Below are 27,342 nucleotides of genomic sequence, written 5' to 3' on the forward strand. Positions count from 1 at the left end.
AATTAGTATGCGATTAAGAAACGTAAACCTGATTTTCATTTGGTCATTTTAACGAGAAATATTTCAAACATATTTATTTTTCAAAAAATCATTTTACGAATCTAATAAATTTCTTTATATTCTCATTCACGGGCGAAATTTCTTTTACAATCCCCGGCAAAAACTGAGATAATTTAGAAATAAAAATCGGAAAGAAATTACAAATTTAATATATATATAACAGTTACATAACTGGAGAAATATTCCAAAGAAATGAATTTTCCTTTAATTCTAACACAATTATTTCCGTCTTTGTTGTATTGTCGTCACGATTTCTCAAGTCAGCCGAACCTAATTAGCGATTATTCGAGGAAACGCGTTGCATCGGTTGGAGGTGTTTTCGAGAGCTGTTTCGGTGGTGGACAACCACCAACTTCACTAGGACACATGCTTTTCCTCGCTAATCACCCACGACGATGTCAACAACGATGCAAAGAGCTTTTCAACCGACACTCCTCCCACCCTCTGGAACATCTTCAGCTCGTGGAAACGCTTTCAATTTGCAAAACCTGGCCTCGAGAGGTCCTTTATATTCGCCACAAGATTTAAACGCTCGTTTCCAACTCTTACGGTGTCTTAACAGCGTATCGAACTGTTTCAAAGAGTCGTAACGGTTGTCAGATGCTTTTGTTTTAAGAGGGACAAACAATAACTGGGTTGTTGGCTGTATAAAGCATAAATATGAATTAGGTTCGTATGCATTTACGTGGTTAATGTAACACGATAACAGAGGGTAGTTTGCTTAGGTGGGACTCCCATTGGGATACGTCAGTATTGATTTTATTCAACGTATTCTCGGTAGTGGAGATAGCAAATTAGTTATGCTTATCTTCCACTTTTCTAATGTTCTGGTAGTTTTAAGGAGAAGTTACGTAGTCGAAAAGGAGTCGCATTTATATTTCTTATTCTTTATTTATTAAACGCATTACGGGGCAATTGGTGTATAATGTTTGTAATAGACGATCTGATAGATCGCGCTCGTTATTCGATGTTACAAACGTGGAATTATTTAGCATTGTTAAATTCGGAATTATAATCAACGTCGTAATTATCGCTAGTAATTTAAGCGAATATTCTGTTCTTCGTTATCTAGAATATTGATAACGTTAAGTATCTGTTAAATTAAATAAATATGTTTACAGAATCAAAATAAAATAGTCGAAAGCTTAACACGGATATAAATTACATTTTAATATCGCGAAAGCTATCAAACCGTGGATCTTTCTTTGAAGGATAGGGCATTAAAACGATTACTATGGATGAAAAATGAAAATAAACTTTCTTGCCATTCAGATAATTAAAGATTGTTTCGCAATAATTAAACGAAGGTAAAACGTTTAATCGTGAATAAAAATGTTATACATCGCTCCGGATCCCGTAATGAATGAAATATTGGAGAAGTTATTTTAGCACAGTGGAAAGAGAAATTTGGCAAAAACTGGACGTTATATTTTCCTTTGCAGTTTTCCCTTTACATCCTACACGCGGATTAATTATAATATTCGTTCTTTGTAGACAACGTCCACCCCCGTGTTATTTCGTTTCTTCCTTTCCTGTGTTATTGCGATCCTTTTTCACCGGCTCCTCTTCGATATTTTTATGCACAGAGCAGCGAAGAACTTGCACATTCACCAACATAATCTCGGATTCCGCAGGGAACTTGCAACTTCTTTCCAAACTCTTTTTCGCCGTGATACGTCGCGGCCCATCGTTGAATTAATTTAAATTCCGTATGTTTCCCAAAAGCTGTGATAAATTCGAAACTACTCGTTTCGACGTTAACCTCAAATTTTTCAGCGATTTTTCAAAAGCACCGTGCAGCTTGTCTTTCGTACAATTTCCAGATAAATGCTTCGATTAAAAAGTGGAGTATTATTAAATTTTAAAAAATACCGGTAAGTAATAATAAGATCAAATAAATATACTACTTCTATATACAAAGAATCGGGGGAAAAAGATAAATGCTTAAATGCTTTACCTGTCACACATGTGTAAAAAGATCGAAGGAATTTTATTTGATATTTTTACAAAATTTCTATGATTTTTATATGAGCCAATAAAGAATTAAACGTATCGAAATATTTTAATTGTATATTCTTTTCAGTTGTTAATTTTCGCGTATCTTGATTCTTTAATAAGTAGATTTTCACATTAATTCAAGTATATGCATTTTGCTCGAACTCCGTGGTTGTACCGTGCGCAATCAACTCAAACATCTACCTCCTCTTCCATTGTATATACATGGATAAAAAATAGAATTTTAAATATTTTATTTTTTGGCAACTAAATTTTTCCGTTCGGCGGAAGCAATTAGTAAACGCAGGTACTGATTACTGATTTTATCCGTAATAATATACGTATTGACGTAGAGCTTTGGTCTTTCAAAGAGAAACGAAACAACAAATGTTATACCTTAAGCAATGGGAAATGAGAGCTTGAGGCAAATTAAAGTACATTCGTTATACTATAAAGTCCATATCTTAGTATCTTTGTCGTTATTTTGCGCACGGTTTATTATTTTATATCAAAAACGATTCGGCTTTGGTCGTTGCTTTGAATAAAACTACGATAAATAAGATGTACGAATAAAACAGTGGCTCGGTCGAGATTTTATCCTGTCGAACACGAAAAAATATCGTTTGTCATGTTCTCAATAAAGAAATAATATTCTTGTCACTCTGCCTTACAACTTTCCAGACATCGTACGGCGTTTTCGTGGTCGCTTTACTTCGAAGGAACAAACGTCTCACGTTGAAAATTTATTGCACGATTTCATGGCTCACGCTTGAAGATTGAAATTGGGATTAGAATTTCCGGCGTTTGTAAATTCGTGCTCCGGATATATACGTGAATTAAATCACAGTCAATGTATGCGTAATCATGTGGCGACTAATGTAATAATATCTGAAATTCAGTGAACTCGATCTCGGATTCATTATGAGTTAACCATTTATTCATGACGTAAATATTACGCCATGAACGCCGACGTTAACGTATCTCGTTCACCGAAAAAGGAAATTGCGTGATACCGATGTAATATTCCTATAAATACCATAATCAGGATAATTGAGTATACAATAAGGTTTTACTTGCATCAAGCAATCACCATAATTCTCATTTCAAGCATTTAAAAGCAATCTTCGTGATTCTAACGTAATACTCTCGTAAATACTGTGATTAGAAGTAGAGGAATTTTCTTTGAAACAGCCATCGTTCGCATAAATTTATGAAGAAAAATGAAAAAAATATTCTCGTAAGACAGAAACTCCTTTTTCATCAGAATTTATTTTACAATCTTATAACCGGTAGAACCCTCGCAAAACTTTATCCTTGACTCTCCATAAAATATTCTCCAGTGTCTATAAAAACTTATCGAAAAATAAAATTTTTATTCCAGAAGAATATATGGAACAATTTCAACACGTAATTCCATTTTTCCAAGAATCCTGTCTTTTTTCCTTTTTATTTTTTTTTTTTTTTTCGAGGGAACCGGAGGGTAAGTTCTTTTTCCTGGTATTTGAAATCTGACATTGGTGATAGGTATTTCGATTTCGTACGCGACATTAGAATGCAAACGCCGTCGCGAAATGAACCTTGAGAAATCGCAGTTCCACAGGGCCACGTTCGACTGTCATTCGTCTTCATTTTCTCTGCTGCCGATTTACGGTTGCTGCTCGTGTAATTGCTGGATGGCGCTTCTGCGGGAAGCAACAGAGACAAGGCAATCCCGTGTTTGCTCATAAATTTTTATCAACCATCGACTTCGACTTCTCCCAAGCCCGCTGAAATTGTTTGAAAAGCTTCGACCGTAACGAGCTCTCGATGAAAATCGACACCGGCGGAGAATAAAGTGGCCGTGCTATAAGTTTCTCTCGCTGGTTTACATTGCCCTGTCATTACCTCCGTGAATTTTCACCGAATTTCCTCGTAGAAATTGCCACTGAATTCTTGAGCAGGTTAGAAAATTTGATTGCAACGAAAATATACTTTGAATGGAGAATATCTTGGATGATGTAGTTTTCGCATGCAACGTAGAATTACGTGTATCTTTATTGTAATATGAGAGAACAGTTGCGTTATTAATCGATTTGCATGCTTCGTTGTTGGATATTGGAAGTAGTCGAGTCTGCTTTGTAAAAATACGACGACCAAACTTGAGAACGAAATTTTAGTAGTAGTAGTAGTAGACGTTTTAATTTCATTGAAATATTCTTTGTAAAAATCGTTGCAACAATGTGTAAAATTCTACATATTAAAGTTGTCGATAAAATAAGCGATCAAAAATCACACATCGTAATTTGGATTGAAGTATTATTACAAACCGAGTACCTTACACTTTCGTTGAATTGAATTATTTGAATGTTTCAGTTTTCTCATAACCCAGTAAGTATACATATTATATACTATGTATCCATTTACCTACCATTTCTGTGATTTACGACCATTAAATCGTAAAGATTCACTCCCTCCGGTACCAATATACATAAAATTTATGCACCAACCTGCACACATGTGCCTGCCAACGGAAATAAATAAGATCAAACAGCTCCTAATAATAAATCGCGTAAACTACACAGCAGAAATAAATTGCCAATTATTTCGTAAGCTTCTTAACGAAATAATTAATCGTAAACGTAGAACAAGTAACGAGTCATCAGTTATGTAGAATCTTGATTTCATTTGTTCAGATTCGTATCGAAAATTGTACAGAAATATTTACATATAAGAAATTCATGATAATTTCTGAAAAAGAGAGAGAGAAACGATGAAAGATCGAGCACAAAGGAAAATAAATTAGCTTAATGTAAACTGGGAAAGCGTAAGTGAAAAGGCAAGGAAGGATTTGAGATAGCCGCGCGATATCCTTCGGGTGAATTTTTCCACGCAAATGATATAATGGCGCTACGACACGTATTACCGTCAGGAAGAGGGTCGAATGGACAGGGCCGAATCGCGCCCGTACATCGTAGCAGAATTCGCAACACGTCGTGGCCTTAATTGCAAATTAGCAGGGAACCGATATTGCCTTGGCCACTTGCCAACCTCCGACTGCGAAGATAGGACAACGATAGCGAGACGAGGGCCGATGGAGATCCTTCGGAAAACCCACCAAATAAACCGACGAAATAGATTCTCATCGTAAAAATTGATTACACCTGTCGCCAGAAGCATCGTAGCAAAAATGATGCGAGTATGCGGAAAGAAATTTTTACGAAACAAAGTGTATTACCTTGGATTGTTTATTCGCGGTTATTTTTTAGCGATTAATATTCAACGATTGTTTACTTTGGATGGGAAAATGTATAGTCTTACGGAAGAATAAAAATTCGTATTCTATCCGGAAAATAATTCAGTTTGTAGTTTTAAAAGTATAATATACATATAGGAGTTTAAATATAATAAATAACATAATATACATAAGGAGTTTGATTAACGAACTGCTACAGATCCAAGTGCTTAACGAACGAACCAAAACGTTTTGTTTTCGATTAAACCACTTGAATTTATTATTTAAGCACTTGCCAAGTACTCGCTTGTAGATTCTACGTTGATCACCACGAGATAAATATACAAATATACTTCACCGACTGATTAAACATTCGATCGAAGTTTGGAATTCATACGCTATATGTATGCCTTCTCTGGTTTATTAATGAATTGAAATATAAAAAGAAGCGATTATAAGATGATCTACCAGAATGTATAAAACAAAAGTAGGATAAGTCAACAAGGTATGCTTTAAATTGCGTTCACTCGTTTCGATGATTTTAATCGGTCAAGCTATTTAATGCAACGATAAATTCTCCATCGAGCCATCCAAATGACACGTAACAATTATTAATTCATTATGAATCGAACTTCTTACGATATGGATAATTATCTCGCGTCAAGTGTCAAAGGAATAGTGGTCGCCTTTGGTCGGCACTCGACCTTCGGTGTGCTTGCTTCGATGTCGAACACGTAATGTAAATGGAGTACTAGTGAAATATCATCGGTGACTTCCTTTGGGACCGATCGGGCTATTAGTTAATGTTGACAAATAACGGGACGACCGTATCCGTATCCAGATATACTTAGAAAACGATTAACAAAGCGTTTCGACGAGCTCGTTAATCATAAACTTCGTATTTACGCGGTTTGTCGTCTCAGGGAACACATAGTTCGTTAGTTGTAAATGTAACGCGAGTGGTTAAAACTTTTATGAAAATCTGTGAAGCTTCTATCATCATGGTAGAGATAAATTATGTTGCCTAATAATGTTCAGAAGTATACTAATAACAAAAATTATGTAATAATATTTAAAGATAGACTATTTTATTACCATTACTCATTTCGTCTTCTTTCCTATCTTTATTTCCTATTAATTCCTTTCTTTTAATCCTTTTTTGATTCATTAAGATGCACAAATAATAAAGAATTATATATACAACTTTTACAATGACGAATAAGATATTTATACGCATAATCTGATGATCAGAAAACAGATCTTTTAGAAACTGTATCGAATATTTGAAATTCAATCTTACAAAGACTAGCACTTAACTCGACATTTTTCGTGCTCATCACTGAACCTAACAGATTCTTCGTAATCAGCTCTGCTAAGACTTATAAAATTCAGTACGTGACTTCGTTAAGATCTCCGTGAAGGCTCCTCCGAAATTATCTTTTTAAATTTAATTAACATTCAAATGAAAAATAAAAGAGACTCGGTTTAAGAGATAACAAGCTCATTGAATAACGCACTTAAATTACGACGTCACAAATATTAGAATTTTTATGAAAACTCGATCAAAATTACATTCTTTAAACGTTCTAAAAAATATACGAATATATCACTGACTTCCATTCCTTCTGTATTTCTACGTATCTGTTGAGAAGTGTAGCAAAGTTCGAATAATGGAATCTCATTTTATCACTCGCACATATCGTATTATCTCCCCTCTCGACTTTTATTATCGAAATGTCTTTGTGTCGAATAATTCCAACATAAAGCACACAGGATTGCGGCTGCGACCTCTCGTTCATATTCGATAAATAGGACACATAATATTTAATGCAATAGGTAACCTGATTTCATATTCGATAATTTCAGCGCAGCGTGCTCTTGCCGTAATTAGCGGATAAACGAAGAGAGGAACAAAGAAGAAGCATTCACGATCTTCTTTTTATCATTGACGTATTCAGGATTACCTTCGTGTAAGATACGTTGAACTGCTGTTATTCAATTTTAAACAACGTCATAAGCGCTGATATCGCATCACTGGGATGCAAGGTCCCTTGAACATTACGGAGAGAGTCCTCGAGGTCATGCCACTGGCATTCAAGATCATTTGAAAGTCACTAGAGATCGTTACGATTAAGCCAGTTTAACTCAAGATCGGTCGAAGATCGTGCAAAATCGACGAGGTCCTGTCACAGGGATTGAGAGTCACTCGAAAACCACAACATGTCGTTCAGATTGTTTCATTGAGATTCAAGGTCATTTTTATGTCACAAAGGATCGTTCAGGTTATGACATTGGTATTCGAGATTACCCGAAAGTCCTGACAAGTCATCGACATCGTATGACTGCTACTCAGAGTTATTTGAAGATCATAAAGAGTCATCGAGGTCGAGCTATCGCCACTTAAGTCACTTGTAGGTTATATCGGAGTCATTTTAGTACATCGAAGATAATTTGTAGGCCATAGGGAGTTAGCAAGATGACATTATTAATGCCCCACGTCGTTTAAGATTATAATTAATACTATAGTAGTTATATAATATTACGACAGAATTACGTTATTCCGACATAAAATATTCAAAGATCATGGCGATGTACGAACTTACAATATTTTCCATGGGTTCTCAAGGCTTCGAATAACGAACCAAAAGAAGCAGTAGAAAATCTCGGAGTTGCGACATGATAAAGCGAATGACTTATTCCCATGCAAAAGTGCATGGATGAAAAACAAATGGCATAACAGAAGCGACATTAAAAATTTCACGTACAACGAAAGCTCGTTGGTGAGTCTACTTCGTCCAATGATACTCGACGGTAAAGCAATTTCCGTTTAAAAGCGCTTCCTTTTCGTCCCCGAGATCGACTCACGCGGACAGTTTAAAGAGAACTTGTATTGTTGTTAGCAATTTCTCTTCGCGGAAAAGATGCGAAGACGACGAAGGAACGTCGTTAAATCGGCAAATTCGATCTTTATTCGAAGGTCCCGGTATTTGTCGCGGAACTAACGCAGCCGGCATTGAATCGCTTCCAGACTCATCCTGCTTTTAGAAATGTTTTTTGGTCTCTCGTTTGACCCAGAACGCTTTTAAAATATACAAACGCTCAAAATTGTACGATGGTAAAGCTTCCATGAAACTCAACTTGTTAAAATGTCAACTAATATATATATTTTTAAACTTCGAAGCGATACCTCGCGGTTTTGAGTATTTTATATCGTACGAATCGCAAATAAAATGGTTACGGAATTCTAAGAAATTTAAATTGTTAGAAAAATGCAAGAAAAGTACATACAGAAATATATATAGCATATCTAAAATATTATAGTGATTATATTCTTTTAACTGTATGCATAAAAATACTGACTTGGATGCAGAGACTATTTATCGCTATATAACTTTTCATCGCGATCAGAATATAATCTAAATTTAATTAAAATTTATCGTGATGTAAGCATCTGTCTCTGCAATGAAGTTTGTTACTTTTTTGAGTTTACTGTACTGAGAGATTGTTATTCGGATAAATCTAAAATTAATGCGAAACATATCGAACTTAATTACGGCTTCGTGGCTGACAAATTAAATTTTGGAACGACATATTTAATTTATAGTTAATTACGATGGAAGCTTTCCAATAATTAAATTTTCATTCTTGAAAGATACGTATTTTAAATATTTATACTGCCGACGGAACTTTCCTCGCTTAGCTTTATTTCAGTTTCTGCAAAAGATTCCTGAAATATCCTTCAGCGATTCAACGTACCTTATCGTGGAATTTCTGCTCTCGAATATTTTTAAACATCTTTCGAACCTATCGAGGAATATTATTTTAATTGCTGGCGTATACAGTAAAGGTATTTCAAGGTGTATCTTCGTATTTACGTTTGGAAACTTCTCAGTCATTTATATTCTAAATTATTTTACCTTTTAAATGAATATTTCTGAATTTTTATTTGAATTTAAAGGGAATTTTTATAATACTATACTTCGTTCTTCCGACATTATGAATATTTTGCAATAACCTTCAAACAATGTTTACAAAATAATTACTTCCTTTATTATCCTTCTAACGACTGAAATAAGAACTAGAAGTAATCTACGTTTTTATCAAAAGAACGGGTATAATATGAGATTGTATTATTTTGGATGACAAGATTTACACCTAGCATAAACTTGCAGCATGTATATAAATACACCTGTTTATAATTAAAATCTTTAAAATCCTCTCAAAAATCTGCGGCAAGCAATTTCTCTGTCTCGAAAGACAATGCTCGGAGAACCATTGAGAAACGAGAATTTCTTGTCAAGCTTCGTTTCGTTTCAGAATTAACTAGCTCACTTAATTCGTCCCTTTCAGTATCCGACACTATTTCCCAACTGTGTAACAACGAACACCAGTCGAATTTCGCGGTGGGAACCTAATGACGTCGGTTACATTTCCAATTTGTCTAAGGAAACGCCGCATTCGCTCAATGACGGGAGCTGTATCTTCCTTTTACAGAGAATTGATGCATTCCAAGTTAGCTTTACACGTTAGGTATACGTATACGCAATACTGAAGAATTTTCGTTAGGCGAATTTCGGTAATAAACTGTGCTTCAGTAATAAAATATGCATATAAAATTATATATTGTTTGTAAAATAAATTAATCTTTTTACAAAAATTACAAAATTCAACGGTGATGATATAAATTTAATTATCAACGATAATGTAATATAGCGGTTGATGTAATTGTAAATAATCAATGAGGAAAGGAAAGGAAAAAGATTCTGGTAGATCAACGTGATATTATAAAAGAAATATTTACAAGGTTAATTAATATTTCCAGCACTTACTAGACGTAATTGACCTAATTACTTTCTCGCCATCTTCTCTTCCGTTTCTTCCACCCTTTCCATTTCTTTATTTTAATCTTGTTTCCTCTTTCTTTTTTCCATCCTTTTCCCCTTCCTATTCTTTCCTTTTTCTTTTTCACGTTCTTTGTCTTTCGTTGCTCCTTTTTTCTCGCTTCTTTTCTCTTAAAAATCATTTTTGTTACGTTATAACTTTCTATAACGCATAATTAATGATTAAATGCTGTAGCATAATATCTCGGTTCGATTAAAGTCAAATTTGAGTTAGACTCGAGATTTTGCGAGAAGATATCGTGAGTGATGTAGCGGCAATCTCTTTGGCTACGAGTATCTGACGTCTTCGCGCGTAAGACGAAATTCTTAGCACGGATTTCTAACGAGAAACTGAATACGGTTCGTTGTTTGAGCGAGAAATTACATCCTCGAGCGATTCGCTTGATTTGCTATAGCTGTCGTTCCTTGTTTGCTTCCTACAGCGCGATCTCTGCGGCGAAATGTTACTTTTTGCTACGTTGTTGCGATTTTAGAGACATTTTTATTCAAAATTTATTTGCAAACTGGAAGTTGTTCTTTTTTATTCCTCTTTATTACTCTTTTGTATCGCCAACCGCAACTGTCTCTCTGTTATTTCCTTTTATTTCTGACTTTCATGCTGCCAATGCATACTCTAGTCCAGTGCTTTTTTGTTCCATTACATTTCAGATTTTAGTAAAAATATCGTAATGGGCGGACAAATTGGAACACAAAATATTCTCGTATATTTTTACCATTTTAAGTTTTTCCAGGGTATAATATCTAATTTACTTGCAAAAGTTTACCGCTCCTTTCTGAATAGTTGATTTAAAATAGTCTAAATAATTTTTTTGGATAACAGAGATGCGTAATTATCTTGTTTCCGCTTTGATACTATACGTTGTACAATTATTGTGCAATACTTATCCAGACAGACGTTCTTTTCGAACTGTAGATTGTTCTCTCGCATTGACATGGCGATACTTGATGCACTTTCGAGAATTTATCACCTCCTAGAGATAACTTGCTCCCCTGGCGGCGATTTCACCAAGTAAGTTCTTTTCAGGTGAAGTTTCTTTCGAAAAAGAGCTTTTCACATGAAATCTCTCTCGAATCCTAAACCGTGCCACTTTAAAATACTATATCCTTACTGTATTATTCGCAATGTAAAATGTAATGACATAACTGTTACTGTTCATGTAAAATTACTTTCTTTCGCTACTATTCACCTTTTATTAGCAAGGTCTGAAACAAAGAACGTAATGCCGTGATAAACGAAAGAGCTTATAAAAAGGGATTTATATCGAAGACTTAGTGGAACCACAGATAATGAAAAATGTCATTCGAATATCTTAATACGCGTATCTTCCGTTTCTTCTTACTTTGTATCGCGAAATAATGGTGTAGATGCGATATTCGAGTTTCGTAATGAATATTAAGTAATTTAGAAGTTACAGAGAAGACAGCGCGTCTTATAAAATTTCGTGCAGATGTGAAATTCTTTCGATTCTTTCATCACTCCGATGATTGAATTATCTATCCTCCTTGGACGTTCCAACTTGTCCAATTTCTTCTCAAGTGGAGTGTTTTCTGCTTAGGGTATCGTTGATGTACGCTGGTTGTAGCTTACGAACAAGTTACTCGAAATTGTATTGTATTTTCCGACAGAAAAGGATCGATGAGCTTCTCCGGAATTCTTAACTGAAATATGTATCTTATAACCTAATTCCCCCAAATTTTTACGAACGTGCAATCTGTATGTTTGATAGGTAGATAGATTATTTTTTGTATTCTATTGTCAGATACACAGTGTTAAATGAAAATATTTTATGTAACGCAATTGTAATTATTGTACACTACATATATATAGTACATGACAAAATGTTTGAATTTAAAAGACGTGCCATTTTGAAATTAGATATTTATAATAATTATATTATAGATATGTACTATATGTAATATATAATATTATATATGTATATGTTGAGAATTTTGTATCTTAATAGCCGAAATAATGGTATAGGAACACTAAATTTGCACTTAGAATTCATATTAGAATAGTTACATACTTATTGAATAAGCGATTTCAAAGATATTCATCGATACATACTTGCACGCGTCTCACCTTCTTCCATACCAGACTGTTAACTGAACAGTTTACATTCCTTTGTTTTCGAGACGCCGCAGCACACACATACTCCCACACACTGATATTCACATACAAGTATCACTACTACGCAGCTAATCTAGTCTAGCACATAAAATTATACATATCTCAATAGTATAATATAATTGTCGTAAACATGGAATTTAAAAGACGCGTCATTTAAAAATTACAACATTTTGTCACGTAGAAGATATTTATTTACGATTGCGCTGAATATTTTATGCATTCATTTTAACAGAACAAATGAACGCTCGAAAGGAATTGTTACTTTCCAACTTCAACCACTACTATTTCGTGTCAACAACCTGCGTTTCCCTAAAACCTCGTCCCCTCGTGACACCCTAAATAATTCTTATCGTATTCATTCTTAAAGTATTCATTTTCCCACTCTGACTCTAAACCTCGATGTTGTCTCCACGTATCTTCTCTCCCTTGTCGCGCGTTTAACAAGGTCAATTTGTTCAGCGGTAGAACGACAAAACGGTACAACAAAAATAAATTAAAATGACATATAGAAAATTACACGGTGTACAGCGAGAAACAGGTTTCCAGCTATTTATTTTACAATGAATCGTTCGAATCTCGTAGCATTCGTTATTAAAATTTCTATGAAAAATTACAAATTGGCTGTTCTGATTACTCTCGGAATTCCACCGTCGAATTGCCACGCTGTAAAAATGAAAAAACCTCTTCTCTCTGGCATAAAAATTAGAAATAACGTAACAAACGGCAGACGCGTCATCATCCATCGTTACATTTATGTCTACGTTGACTGTCGTCATCGAGTGTTTTACTGCGCCACATCTGGTGCCCATAACGCTATTTTTCCAGAGTAATAACAGATCGTGAGAAAAATAAACTTTTAACCATGTATTTTACAATGAATCACTGAAATCTCTAAGTATTCGTCATCGTACTTCCATACGGTCTATGAAAAATTAGACATTTTTCATTTTGTCCGTTCTATGATACAAGTTCTATTATTGTCACGCAGTAAACATTTATAACCGGTTCTCTTTCAAATAAAACTTAAAAATAACGTGGCACGTGGTAGACTACGTCCATAGCCGATCATCACATTTATATACGTCTACGTTGATCGTCGTCATCGGGGTTATTATTGAACCACACCTGGTGCCCTTACAGCTATTATCCACAGCACTAACGGATCGCGAGCCTTTTACGATGGCCCGAACGCATTCTCCGTGATGCTTCCGTGGCCACTAAGACATCCTCCATTAAGGATAAGTAACGGGGGAAATCCTTACGTCCGATCTCAATGCACGAACACCCGTACACCGTACAACGTTCTACCAGTAGCGCTAATTCACGGAGACAAAGTAAACGCATTACTCTTGCGGTTTAACGCTGCGCAAAGTACTGATAGCGTTCGAGGCTCGCTAGGGGATCGACTTGGTTAACCAAGATTTCATGGAAAATCTAACGTGCCCCGTTTGTGATTTAAAAGGTCAGAGACGGTGAGAGATAGATATTACAAATTCCTTATGGGATTTGTATTTCTTCGGTTGTTTTTTCTTCTTTTTTTCAAAGGAATGGAGAAATTTAGTGGAGAAGGTATACAAATGAAAAAATCTTTGATTTAGAAAAATTTCGGTGGGAGTTGTACGTATACCGACTCCCAACCGAGAAATTATTGTAACAATTCGTATTATATTTATGTTTATGTCTGTATTTATGTAATATTTATATAAACTTTATTTATATATCAAATTGTACGCGCGTAGAAAATATTACAAATTATAATTGAGGGGTTGAGGAGGAAGGAGTAACGAAATTTTTAATTCGAGGGGACTGTGGATAATCTTGAACTTGAATGAAGAAATCTGCTCGAAACACATTACTGTGCGTATTCGTAAAGATTTTGTAAATTTACAGCAAATTCCCTTAATTGTACGATGACAGCATATGATAAAACGTGTAAACATTAGGAAACGATAAACGCGTGACAATTGTACGATAAAAGTTGGAAGAAAGCTGTATGTTATAAGCTTATCTCGTTAACAAGTTTCAACAGAGGAAAACTACTACGATATTTTAACAATTTTTCGACACGTCATCTTGGTTAGACATGCAAACATAAACAGAAATAAGCTGACAAGAAGTATGTCTTTCGCGTTTACGACAATCATTCAGGTTGTAGCGAAGAACCCCTCGAAAATATCCCATGGAATATCCGGAATTCCAAACTCGTCCTTGTCATCGAATCGAGGGGTTGAAACTCGGCGTCTCGAATTGGCTGCCACTTTCCTTCGAGCCTAATCGAACTGTATATGACCATTCGCGTGTACAGCGTTTCGCGCAAGAATTCGCAACACGTAGTTAACCGTAAACCAACGTCTGATATTTCGTTGTTTACAGGGCTCTGGAAGTGTTTGTTCGATAAGTAGAACCGTCGGTTCCCGCTCTAATCGGTTCGTGAAACGAAATCTTCGTTGGATAAAATAGTTAAAATTTTTGGGGGAGCAGAAGACTCACAAAATTGTGGAATGTGAATGATAATACATCCGAATAAATTTATCTTCGCTGGATAAAGTAGTTCAAATGATTAAAGAGATTCGCAAATTTTATACCGTAAATGATAACAAGAAATAAAACTTTTTTTACAATTTGAAGTTATCTCGATGTTATTTAAAATTTATATTATTACTCGAATTTGCTGGTGTGAATAATACGAGTAAAAAATGTTTCTTCGATTAAATACGAACGAAATAAAATTGTTTGAAGCTACTTTAATGCTACTTTGTATCGTGATTACTTTCGTTTCGTTTGTTCCGTCGATCAGTTTTCTTGTTATGTAGCTACTGGTTTAGTTTCGTCTTCTCATTGATCACTTTAAAATGAAATTTCTCTATTTGAAAAGCTTGAACGAGCGATAAATGGGTCTTTGAAGGAGATGTGATATTAATAATATCTCGCAAGAATTTCACGTTTTCAACGAAACACGATACCTTGGTTATTTACATAAAATTAATTCTTTAGAAACCCGGTTTCAGCTAGAGATTATTGAGCGTGCATCCAATATGCGCGTCAAATATTCCAAAGTTTACACGACAAACTGTAATACATAATATAATTTTCGATTATCGTATACGTCACACAGAGATCTATCTGTATATTACTGTACCTCAAATTTTCATCGACGTAACTAACATAACTTCAAGAATTTTCCTCTTGACTATACGTTGATAAAAAAAGAGGAGGGAAAAGAGAGAAGAGAAGAATCGAATAAACCGAACGAAGAATACGATCCACGCAACGATGCTATGGATATTCGATCGCAAATTAACAACTGCTCTACTATGACGAGAATCTCTTCCAGGTAGATCTTACGTCGCAGGTTAACTCTATCTCTTCTGTTTTCCAGAAAACTCGAGGACGATTGCACAACGACCAGCAAACTGGAGAAATTAACGAGTTTCCTTTCGAACCTCGCTGTCCGCTCTCCACTGATCAAAGTCGCGTTCGGAACTTTTTGCGACATTCTACGGCTCATCGAAGTCCCGAGTGTCCCTCGTGAAGAAAATTCTCATTGTACCAGGAGAAAAAGAGAGAGAGAGAGAGAGAGTGAGAGAGAAAGAGAACACGCGTAACAGGTATTTACCGTGCTCGATGGCACAGAAGCTGCTTTGATGCAGTCTGACAGGCGACGATGAAGCCAATATCGGCGGAATAAATTGGAATCGTGAGCAGGCTCTCGATATTTCTTTCGAAATCCGCCGGAAGCCATCGATGGCGACGCTGTCGTCGATGAAATCGCGAACAACGCGGCCACTGATAAATCAAACGTCTGCTCGGCAGCGACAATGTCGACATCGAAATGGTAAATACAACGTGGAAGAGACGGGGAGAAATCTTTGCTAACGAGAAAACAAAGCTACCAGCGACGAAGACGATAGAGACGTTGTCGTCTCTTGTATCGGTTCGACGATCGTCGTCTCGTTGCTCGCTCAGCTGCGTTCCAATTTGCCCTTCGGTTTAATTAAGAAATCAACAAGATTGCACGAGGATTCGTAGGGGATAATTCGAAAGTTTCGCTCGAAGCGTATAATTGACCTTTTCCTATCTCTTTTTATTTCTTGTTAGTTTACTTCCAACCTTCTGTTGGGGACTTATTATTTGGTTCTTGTTTGTAGATGAGGTTTGCGTTTGTTGACGTGACTTCGCCGTATTTTTAGGTATTAACGGTCAGATTGATATCTCGGTCAAGCGTCTAAGGCTGTATTGTCGTGATTAAGAGGAAAGCGGAAATAATTTATCTAATAATGAAAATCAACGATATGTCAGAACGTTCCAATGTTTGCTCATCCTTCGAAACAAAATTCAATGTTTTATTGAACGCCTTTGTAAGTAAGGGGAAACACTCGCTCTGTTGTCTTTAATGGAACATAAATACCAATGTCCAATTACGTAGAGAAAAGAAACATTATCCTACTTTGAATATTCTTTGAAATCACAGCAGAAAGCTCTAATAAAAAGTTACTAACTGGTGATACAAAGAAAATATTAAACTTATCTTGCACGTTATTGAGCTTAATATTCTTCTGCACAGTCGCTTGCCATAATAATAACAAAAATAAAAATCACCTATTCCCTCGCCTCTATAACTGTTTTCGTATGCAAATTCGGTAAACCCCGTCGAAAAGTACAGGTCAGGCAAACTTTCGTTTTATCGAAATTCATATTGCAATTTCAAGTTTTATTCCACGGCGACGTTGTATGTCGCCCAGTTTCGACAGACATCGCGAATTTCTCTATATTTGCATCGGTCGAATGGCCGCCAGTCCTCGTTGGATACGCATCTCGAACATCGCAAGGACGAAAGTGCATACCGGCGCGTTCTCTCCAGAAATATTTCATGTAACCCAGGACTGGCAGGATTTCGACCAGCGACGTGTCCTCTCGACTTTGCCGTTACGGTTGTACATCGAGGCGAATCAGTCGCACAAAGAATCTTCTTCGGCGTTTTTCAACTTCCTTCCTCCGTTTTTACGGGAAACGCGGAGAAACGCGGAGTAGCTCGCCTGTCATTCTTTGTTTCTGTTACTTCGAAAGCAATCCCCTAATCGAGTTACTTCTCAATAATTCTACGCGATCCGAAAGTTAGAAACCTGTGTATCGTTTTATTAGATTTCACCTCATTTTGTTGTTTATCCTGCTATAGTTATTACATCGCGGATTTTTACAGATATTACAGGACGTACGTAATACGATGAAATAATAAAGCGAAGTATTTGTGTCATGATACCTAAAGGATGAAACGAGTCTTTATTTTTCCTTTTTTCTTAGCGAGAAAAGATGTAAATTATTACGTCGAATGCAGTGAAAAAGATTATATCTGCTAGAATATTTTACTCGAACCTTCAAATTAGAGCTGTCGCAAAATAGAGCTACGATGGCGAATGTCGATTAAACAGTGATTGAAGAAAAACGGAGGTGAAAGAGTGTACAAATAAACAAATTTATCAAATCTACGAAAATTTCTAAAGGCGATGAAATCTCTAGTCGAAAATGACGAATGACGATGAAAAAGTTGAAAGTCTCCGGCGTAAATGACGTGCCAGAATTAACGGAATTTCGTCTTTTAGTTTTATCGGAAATCTTCCACCGGTAATTACGACATCTATCGTTTCAACTCTAACGAGGTTTAAGTTTTATTTCTATCTCGCAGTCTAGTCGATGTAATTTGATTATTATATAATTGTATATACCAAACAATTGGTTTACAACTACGACTATTAGTTTACAATTAGGATGTACGTTCTTTCGTTCCAGATGAAAGTGAACGAATCTAATTACCTGCGATTTTTACGAACAAAGCAATTGTAACTTCGATTCTGAAGAATTGAAACAGGTAAGTAAAATAGCTTGAAGCAGTACATTTAGATACTCCGTGGTAAGGTTTGTGCGAGTACAGAACCGAAAATACGCGATAGAAATCTTGAATTTTCGTTTTGCGTTTTACTTGCGATCAATCGTTGCGTGAGAGAAACCCATAAATCATACGAACGATGGTGTACATTTATTTAAGAATTTAATGGAGATCTTTCTCCTACAGTATAAGATTGTTCGACTGTGCATTAATTCTCTTTAGGGTCGTGTATTAATGTCACTTTTCCAGTGATTTGTGATGTGGGAATTTAATTTCAAATTTTTGTTCGTAACTTTCAAATAAATCAGATTTTTTCGTCTATTCGTAGTAGTGTTCGACACTTATTATTATTGTTATTACTACAAATATGATAATGCATTATATAAATACTGTGAAATATAATTATTATATCTTTTCGATATTTTTAATATTTTAATGTAGCGATAATTATTAAAATTACGATATGTGTTGTCAAAAGGTGAAAATTTCAGAAATTTCATGAAATAATTGATGCATTCGGAATAAAGTTCGAGATTTTGGTAGCAGGTGCAGCAATGATGTTTTCGAAATGGTATGAAATCTTCTTCGAGATGTCAGATATTTTAGAATTAAATCGAGCATCGGGAAGCTTTGAATTCACGGATTATGATCCCGCGATAGAGAGATATATCGAGTAAACTGAAGCTTCGGGCACTCGAAAGTAACCTAGTTACCTTCGACTATACTCTAATCGGCGGAAGTTTATCGAGTATAAATTATTTAAATAGCCCAGTAACTTTGTTGTACGCAATTTAAGAATTTCCTAGCTCGTGTACATAGATCGTTTATTAGAAAAAAGCGATAATACTTAAAATTAATAAAAAAAAAAATACTATCTTTCGATCGACTTTAAGAGGTAAAAAGATATTTTGCGATAAAAAAGAAAGATATTAAACAGCATAGTTCGATACAAATATTTTCCTACCAAAAGTTTTCATTACATTTTATCCTTAGAAAATAGAAAGTAAATACATTTAAATAAATTTCAAGCTTTTGATAGCAAACAGATCGCATATTATACGACACATCGGACGATCAAATACGTTCGTCTAATATTTAAAATACCGTAAACGCGTTCTTTTTGTCCTTATTTTTAAATTTTGTCCTTATTAAAATATCTTCATCGATAGCTCGCTTTCTCGTACAAATCGTAAATTGCTCTCCAACGAGCTCGATTATAAACGTTCGATTACACACGATTAGGACGCGATAGCTCTTTAGGAACTTGATTTCATCGACGTTCGATGCTCGATCTCGAAGATGCCCCATCTGCTTCCTCGGAACTCATTAAAATCTCTCGTGCACATTGTCCACTTGTCATCGAAATCGATGATTGGATTTGATTCTCCTTTGCCACTCTTCCTCCTCTACGTTCTACCAATTAATTCGTTCTTCGTAGTTATCGCATAAAATCTCACGTATATATACATCGTTAAAAACTGGTGGATGGAAAGGTCGATACTTTTCTGTCAAACGATAGCCCGATAATTTGTTCTTAGTGATTGTCCATTGTTAACTAAATAGAAAATGTGTTTGCCTGTTAAAACGGGTACTACACAAATTTCCGAATATTCTTTAAATTTATACGTTTGTAGAATCGTGCTGTTCGCTAACAGTCAGAATGAATGATTTACACAAAGTTAAGGTGACATGTACGTCAGCTGTTGAGAGACATACGTGTGTTTGACCATAAGCTGTCCTATTTCACTTAAAGTGGTTTACCTTACTTTTCTTTGCTCTTTGTTTAAACCAGTGATCATGTGTTGTTATTTATGGTTGTTCCTTCTATGTACATACATCGTGCTTGAAGAAAAAATTGTCTGAAATAAATACCTTCGATTCTTTCAATTATCAACGATTCAATGAAATCTTTAATCCAAATGTATATTTTAATCCTTTTAAACGCTTTAAACCCAATAATACGTGTTTTTCTTTTTTATCGATTAATTATTACTGGCAAAAAATATGACACTCAACGTTCTTATTTTTAATAAAACTACCAAAGATCGTAATACTTTTAAAGGTGATCGATCAAATCGTCGTGATGTGATCATTTTCAAAAAAGCGAGGGAAGAATAAACGAATTGTTTTTAGCCACGTGCTCGAACGTTACATCTTTTGTTAATCCTAGAAACTTTCTGTTGTTGTCTATTTGTTTCTAGCTCCGATCAAAATATTTGCTCGGCAAATATTTGTTACCGAATGTTGGAACTCGACGCCATCGTGGTGGCTGATTCGTTCGTTAAAAATTGATAATCCCGAAACATAGCACCTATGAAACGCCTCTCCGAACAAAAACTCATATTCTCGAGTAACCGGCGAAAAAGGGGGATCGAATAAAATAAATGCGAACAAAAGCATATAAAAAGAAAGGAATTATCGTGGGAGCGAATGAATCCCATAACATAAGGACAACAATGTACGTGCATGAATATGCAAGTGAAATATTCATGAAGGTTCCGCGATGCGAAAATCCCACATAAAAATGGATTTATTAACCATTACACAGACGATATTTCAACGTGTAAATGTTTCGTCGCGATTGCACACATATTTGTTTAACGATCGACGAGACTCGAGATTTACGAACGTTTCTTTCCCGTTATCTACTTTCGTTCAGCGATTTTATCGTTTCGAAAGCGGAGAACAATAATTTTGACGTTATCGTAGCGTGTACTAAGTTGAAACACTGGCAAATATCATTCGTGAATTCTGCTTTCGGATTCCTGCGCAGCGTAGGTATGTGGTATACCATTCGTCGTCATTTCAGTTAATTAAAGTGACCTTAGGCAAACAGGATTAGTATGGCTAATTGGAAAGCTTAGTAGAACTTAGGGACAGACAGATTAGACTATCAATACGTAGTTTGTAACAGAAGCATACAGCTCTCTGGCGAATCCTTCCTTGGGATTAATTGCTACGTGTTAAAATTAATAAAGTTTCTCCTATTACCTATGCCTTCAAAATGAAAGATTGCGACATACGCGACAGTTAATATCGACTGGCTTGTTTAATATGAAATATTAAAATGTTTCTTTTAACTCGCTGAAATTATAAACTGTTTCATCAACAGGAATTTCACGTCGATCTTCTCGCGGCACGACAGCAACTGAAGGTAAAGTGAAGCTTCAAAGCCTTCGCGCAACTTTGATTTCACTTTGCAATACCTTCGTTATATTATTCTTCTATCGTTTGCTCATACGTTACAATCTACCAACGTCTTTTTAACGTTTTATAAAAGAAATCTTTCATCAAGAAGGTAAAATATAAAAACAGAAAATCTATGGATGTTCGTATACCGAAGCGTGTGAAAGATACGTGCGGAAGTTCAACCTGTTTTACCTTTACTGAGAACGAGAAGCTTATGTTACACATTTTTTTTCTCTTAATTATCTAATTGTATTAGTGTAACTAACTTCGTTTAAGCCTATCTCCTAATTACTAATTCAAGTCGAAGATTGCCTTTCGCAATAAAAAGCCTTAAATTCAACAACGTATACGTTAGCAACAAAATCCTCACGTTCATCTGTTCGTAATAAAAGCTTGCGCTGAAACGAACTTGCAAAATCATTTCTCCGCTCTACGATTCCTTCGTCATGCACGATCTTCTACCAATCGCAACTCCTCCAACATTCTCCGAAAAAACCGTTTATCCATTCGAATGGTAAGTACTGCGCTTTAAGAGACCTCGGAAACATGCCAATCGCGTCAAATACCTTGCAGATCTATTGGAAAGGGTCTACTTACCCGGAAGTGGCTTGTATGTCGACTTCCGGCCAGGAGGGTCTCCTCCGGCAGAACTTCAAAGGCGGTCGATCGCCGGAACCGGTGCTCCTTCGAAAAGAGCCAGCCCTGCGGGGCGACGTGCTGCCCGATGCGCTTCCGGCGGCGGGGTGCACTGTCAGGCCGGGGGCGGAAGTGCACTCGAGGGTCCGTCTGCGCGCCGACAACGACCGCCCATGAGAACTCGTCGCCGCTCCCGGTGGAGGCACCACCTGAATCAGCGAACAGAGATCGAGGTGTAATTAGTCGTCGACTCGGCTGCCTTTAACGTAGAAATTACGAGCGAACTGTGTTTATCCGTCTCCAAGGACAAGATAGTCGATGCGATGGTCGTTCTATGTGTCTTTATCTAGTTTCTGGATATCAATGGGAGATGATATTGAGAAAAACGAAGTTCAAGTGTGTACCGTTTAACAACGGAAGCTTCAGACTTGGCACTGACAGATTCAACGTTTGCAGCGACGATAGTTCTGCAAACGTTAAATAGGCAGACTATGTATCTGTAGTTTGAGCTTTAGATGGCTAACAAATTGCGAAAGATTCTTTATCGCTATATTTATAGGTACTGGGTCGGAAATTCGTCGAAAGCGAGATTAGAATATGTTCGTATGTTCATCGAGACGTTTCGAACGAAGCGGAACGAGTAAACAGAGAATTGCGCGACAATCGCGTGCCTGGTTGTTTCTCGAGTCTTTTTATGAAGCTTGTGTGGACGATGTGGTTTATGGAGTTGGGAAAGATGTGGTTTGCGTGCGGCAAGGATAATCGAGTGGAAATTAGGTGGTTTAAACGTTATAGTTGCATATTGTGGAAAGGTTAATGTAGTTTATATATGGGACGGATGGATATATTATTGAAGGTAAAATTTTGATGTAACGAGTATTTAAAATTGGATGTTGGAATATTGTACAGGGTACTCTGGACGAGTAAAGTGAGTCCGTTATTTAGATTGCAGATAGCAAATATTGTCACGACGCGAAATTAACTTTCTCTAAGTAGTTTGTGCCTTATTTTTCATTTTATAATCTGACTATCTTTAGAGCGTATTAAATATTGCAATTATCTTAATGAGATTCAAGAAGATTTATTAATTAATTTAGGTACGAAAGGTAAATGGAGAAACGATGTATCGTGATCAAATATTTTTTCTTTTATGACGTCGGTAAAGATATGAGGGGGAAAAGAGCGTAAAAAGGTTATAGAAATCAAGTAGATAGAGAGAACGATGAGCGTTAAAGTAGGCGGTAAATGAAATCGGTATACATAAATAACAATGATGCCACCGTAATAAATTTCGATGCAGTGTGCTAGTAAAGACTTTGTTTGATCCTCTGGAAATATAAGTGAAATGGAATTATACTTTGATAGTTTGACATAACTGTCGTCAATTATACCTTACGCGAAGAGACCACGTGTCCCTAACATCGCGATTATTTCTTCACATACGAATACGCATTTGGTTCGTACCTCGCGAGCAAGTTTATTTGAATAATGCATAAAAAAAAGCAAAAGTTTGCCCGTAAACCTCTCTCCGTTCGATTACACTCTACCATATTTCCACCTGACTCGGTCATTCGGAAGCACAGCGCTTATTAAAAGTTTTGACGTCCTCGTTTTTCCAACGAGGCCGCATTAGATGACAAGGGTACAAGTACAAAGTCAACTGCCCGACACGTTTATGATTCTCGCTCGATCAGACCGATGAACATGTGATCTACCCGATTGCCTCTGAAGGATACAAGGTGACAAAGAATGGTCTGAAATTAAAGATTCCTTGAACTCGAATAATTGCGAGAAAAGCGAATAAAGTCGCTAAGAAATTTTCTCATAATTATTATTCTAATTGTAGAATAATTGTTATGTGATTCTATCGCTCTACAGAACTATGCTATCTAGGGTTGATTAATATTTAATCGTTATCGAATGGTCAGTTCACACAAAAATCAGGTACAATATTATTGACATGTATCGAACGTTTATTATATATCATACGATCGTATCAACTTTGTAGATATAACGATGCAACCAAGAATATTCTCTTATGAGAATTTTGAATTTTCATATTCACATGCTTGTGTCTGTACGTATATAGCGCAATAAAGCGAAGAATTTCGTTTCAAAAAAATTCCAATCAAGAAATTTCTCTTAAGAATTTCAACTTATAAGAATTCTAAAAATCTGCGTGAGTTTTAGTTTCCCTAGGCATAATCTATCACAGAAAATAATTCTTTCGTATTCTTTCATCGAAACCTCTGATACCTTTGAAACGAGCTTTAACTTTTCAAAATATCTCAATACAAGATTTTTTACCGAAGCAGTGGCTACAAAAAGTATCGGCACACCGTTGTATTTATTATATCGTTTAAACGTACTAATTAATCAGATCTTATACTAAATTTCATACCATGTAGAAACGAAACCACGAAAATGAAATGTACTACCTGATAACAAAACGCTTGATTGGAAAATAATTTTTCTAGGCACTGTATCTGCAAGGTCTCCGTTCTCCAATTTCTTATTCTCCAATTTCTTGCAGTATAAAGTTTTCAAATGAATTTCTCACCTTAGGATAGCCATGAGGAGTGGATTGCTGCGCGGTGGAGTTGGTGTTTGTCGTGCCCGTGACGCTTCCGGTGGAGCCGCTTCTTCCTGACGCGCTGGTCGCGGAGTCCTCGCGGCTGAACGAGAACCTCTTCGGGCTGAGGCTCAAATTCGCGACGCTGTCGCTCACGTACTGTTGCAACGAGTTAAAGAAGCTCATTGTTGATACGCGTGGAAAAAAAATCAGCTTGGCTCTAGAGTCTAAACGAAACACTGACGCGTGAGAATCAGGGCAATTGTCATCGTTTTCCTTCTGGCACGTCCGTGTTCCCGATCAACGGCTTCAGGGCGTTCAGGACGTTTAGTTCGCGGTAACTTTGCACGCATCGATCTCCAAGCGACACACGCTGGATTGGCTCGGTGATATGGGGAGGAAAGCACCTCGACCTCGGCAACTTTCACGGTTCTTTGCGTCACGATATCGATTCTGCCCCACAGCCATTTGCAATATCGTTGCTTTCTTCTTTGCGATCGCTGCGGTTCCTCGAGCGCCGAACTTAAGTCATCGTCCAACGACCGATCCTTTAACGCGTTCCTATCGATGAGCTACGTGTCTTATTTCCGTACTGGATCCGTCGCATCTGAAAGAAAAATACGAAGACTAAAGAAATCTCACGAATTTTTGTATGGGTAATCTTCTTGTCGCACGAAAATCCGTGCTTGTTACGTGAGAATAGAATTTTATTAATTGAAGGATATCAAAAAGTAATACGTATACGGTATAAAATTTGACGTTTCAAAAAATAGGAACGAGGTCTCATGTTTTTACAGATTTTAACGTTAAAAGTACACCAGCATGACATTTTAACTCAGAATACCGGTACAAATAAAATTAATATATAATAAATAAAATAGGAATGCAATGATATACATGTAACTGTAATACTAAAGATTGGCAAGAATTTTGAAATTCAATAATTTTCATGTACATTGTTTCATAAAAGCGCTTCGATTTTCTCTCGTCGAATGAGGGGATAATTTCCATTGGTTGATATCTTTTCAATAACTTGCCGAGACCACGCTGTACAAAAATGACGATGTTCATATAATAGAATAGGAACGTTATATTCGGACTACTTGTGTCGCAGATTTTTTTATGTAAATTTAAAGTTGCATTGCTATCGTTCGATCTAGCGTAATAAATCAAGAATAGTCTTAATTATCTTAAGCTGTCTTAATTATTGCATCGACTGAAACGTAGGTACGTCGATTAAAACTAATCTTCGATCCTACAAATTAAGATTAAAGTTACAATTCAAATGAAACATTATTACAAAGACTGCAGTGGATAAAAATCTATGGCGAGTGGGTGACTCGATGCGATAAAGTAAGAGATTAACTGTTCTACATACGCGTACGTTAAAACCTCAATATAACTTCCGCTTAATTCTGAAAGCAAGGAGATAGTTAACGATATGGTTTCTATATATTGTAAAGCAAGTTATTATCTCGTAGCTTAACAGCAATTTGTAGTTGTTCTCTTAGTTCACTGGTTCACTCTTTCTTACTTATTTACATAGTTCAAATTTCGAAAAGGAACTCTGTTTAAACAGATATCGATTATATCTGCTTACGTAAGACATCGTTTTTCTCGCGATCGTATATCGATGATCGTCAAATTTCGCCATTTTCGTTCAATTCGTTCGATCGACTCAAAACGTGCAATTTTGTTATTGACATCTACAGAGATTGCGAAACGAGTGTTCGCAGTCTGAAGAAGGCTTTTCGAAGCGATAAATCGCGTCTTTGTCTTACTTCGTACCACGTTGACGAATTGGCGACACTTCGAAATGTCGGAAATATTATTAGAAAGTTGCTGGATAATAGGGACGGTGAATGTGCTTTTAGAGGTTTGGGCAAATGAAATGACAACCCGTTACATTTCCGTTGCGGTTTCGTCGATATACGTGAACGCAATGACGGTGAATCTGGTAAACATCGATCGTTAGTTATGGCTATCGAACGATGACTCGATCGAATGGTGGTCGTAAACATTTTATGAGAGAAAATGAATCGTTCGATGAACATTGTATATCGAGAATTCGAATTATTGCTTAGAATTATTTCAAAGTTAGTTTTGATAATCGGCACAGAATTTATTAATGACGTTCGAAAGCTAATGAATATCGAGGAAACGTCGGAATATAAAAATAATTAAACAAGAAAGCTTAAACAAAAGTTTGAATTAATAATAATTTGAATTATTTCTTTGTAAATTTTCTTTGTAATTCTGTTTCGTCCCATTTCGTTCTTACAATGAAAAATAAATGATAAATTTAAAGGGCGAAGGAGTTTGTAACTTTTTTTTAGAAAATACCGACTATCGTACCATTTTTCAAAGTTTTCGTGTCTATTTAATTTGTCAAACCTTGACACGAACGAACTGTGAGTTTCGAAACGTTACACGGTTACGCGAGAAACAGAATTTCATTAATTGGGTTGGTCAATAAATCGATTTTCTATGTCAGTATTGAGGCGAAATGAAAAATGACAAATTTTGACATGCAGCTAGATCATAATTTGTTCCGATAGAAATAAGACGAGAAGAAAAAGAACGCTCGTCTTAAACGCAGGAAATATTTTATTACGCAGCAATGGGGAACTATATGATTATAGAATATTTACTATACGTATACGCGTATACGTGGATCAATAAATTCTTGCAATTATTGTGAAACTGCAGTTCTCCGTTACGGGGCTGATTAAATGAATTTCACTTCGAACGAATTGAAATTTA

The 27,342-nt window shown here is 36.0% G+C and overlaps 1 protein-coding gene across 4 annotated transcripts in view; it reads right to left on the reverse strand.

Moving 5' to 3' along the window:
• LOC117242096 (BAI1-associated protein 3) overlaps positions 1-27,342 on the reverse strand; it is a 123,320-nt gene that overhangs the window by 52,288 nt on the left and 43,690 nt on the right. For all 4 annotated transcript variants that reach the window (XM_033508484.1, XM_033508485.1, XM_033508482.1 and 1 more), the window contains exons 2-3: positions 24,568-25,186; positions 21,969-22,216 (exon numbers count right to left, since the gene is read on the reverse strand). In XM_033508484.1, the coding sequence (XP_033364375.1) occupies positions 21,969-22,216; positions 24,568-24,765 (446 nt within the window). In that variant the 5' untranslated portion in view covers positions 24,766-25,186. The remainder of the gene's footprint in view (positions 1-21,968; positions 22,217-24,567; positions 25,187-27,342) is intronic.

Source organism: Bombus vosnesenskii, unplaced genomic scaffold, assembly GCF_011952255.1.
Source record: "Bombus vosnesenskii isolate JDL3184/JDL3185 unplaced genomic scaffold, Bvos_JDL3184-5_v1.1 scf7180000016263, whole genome shotgun sequence".
Lineage (NCBI taxonomy): Eukaryota > Metazoa > Arthropoda > Insecta > Hymenoptera > Apidae > Bombus > Bombus vosnesenskii.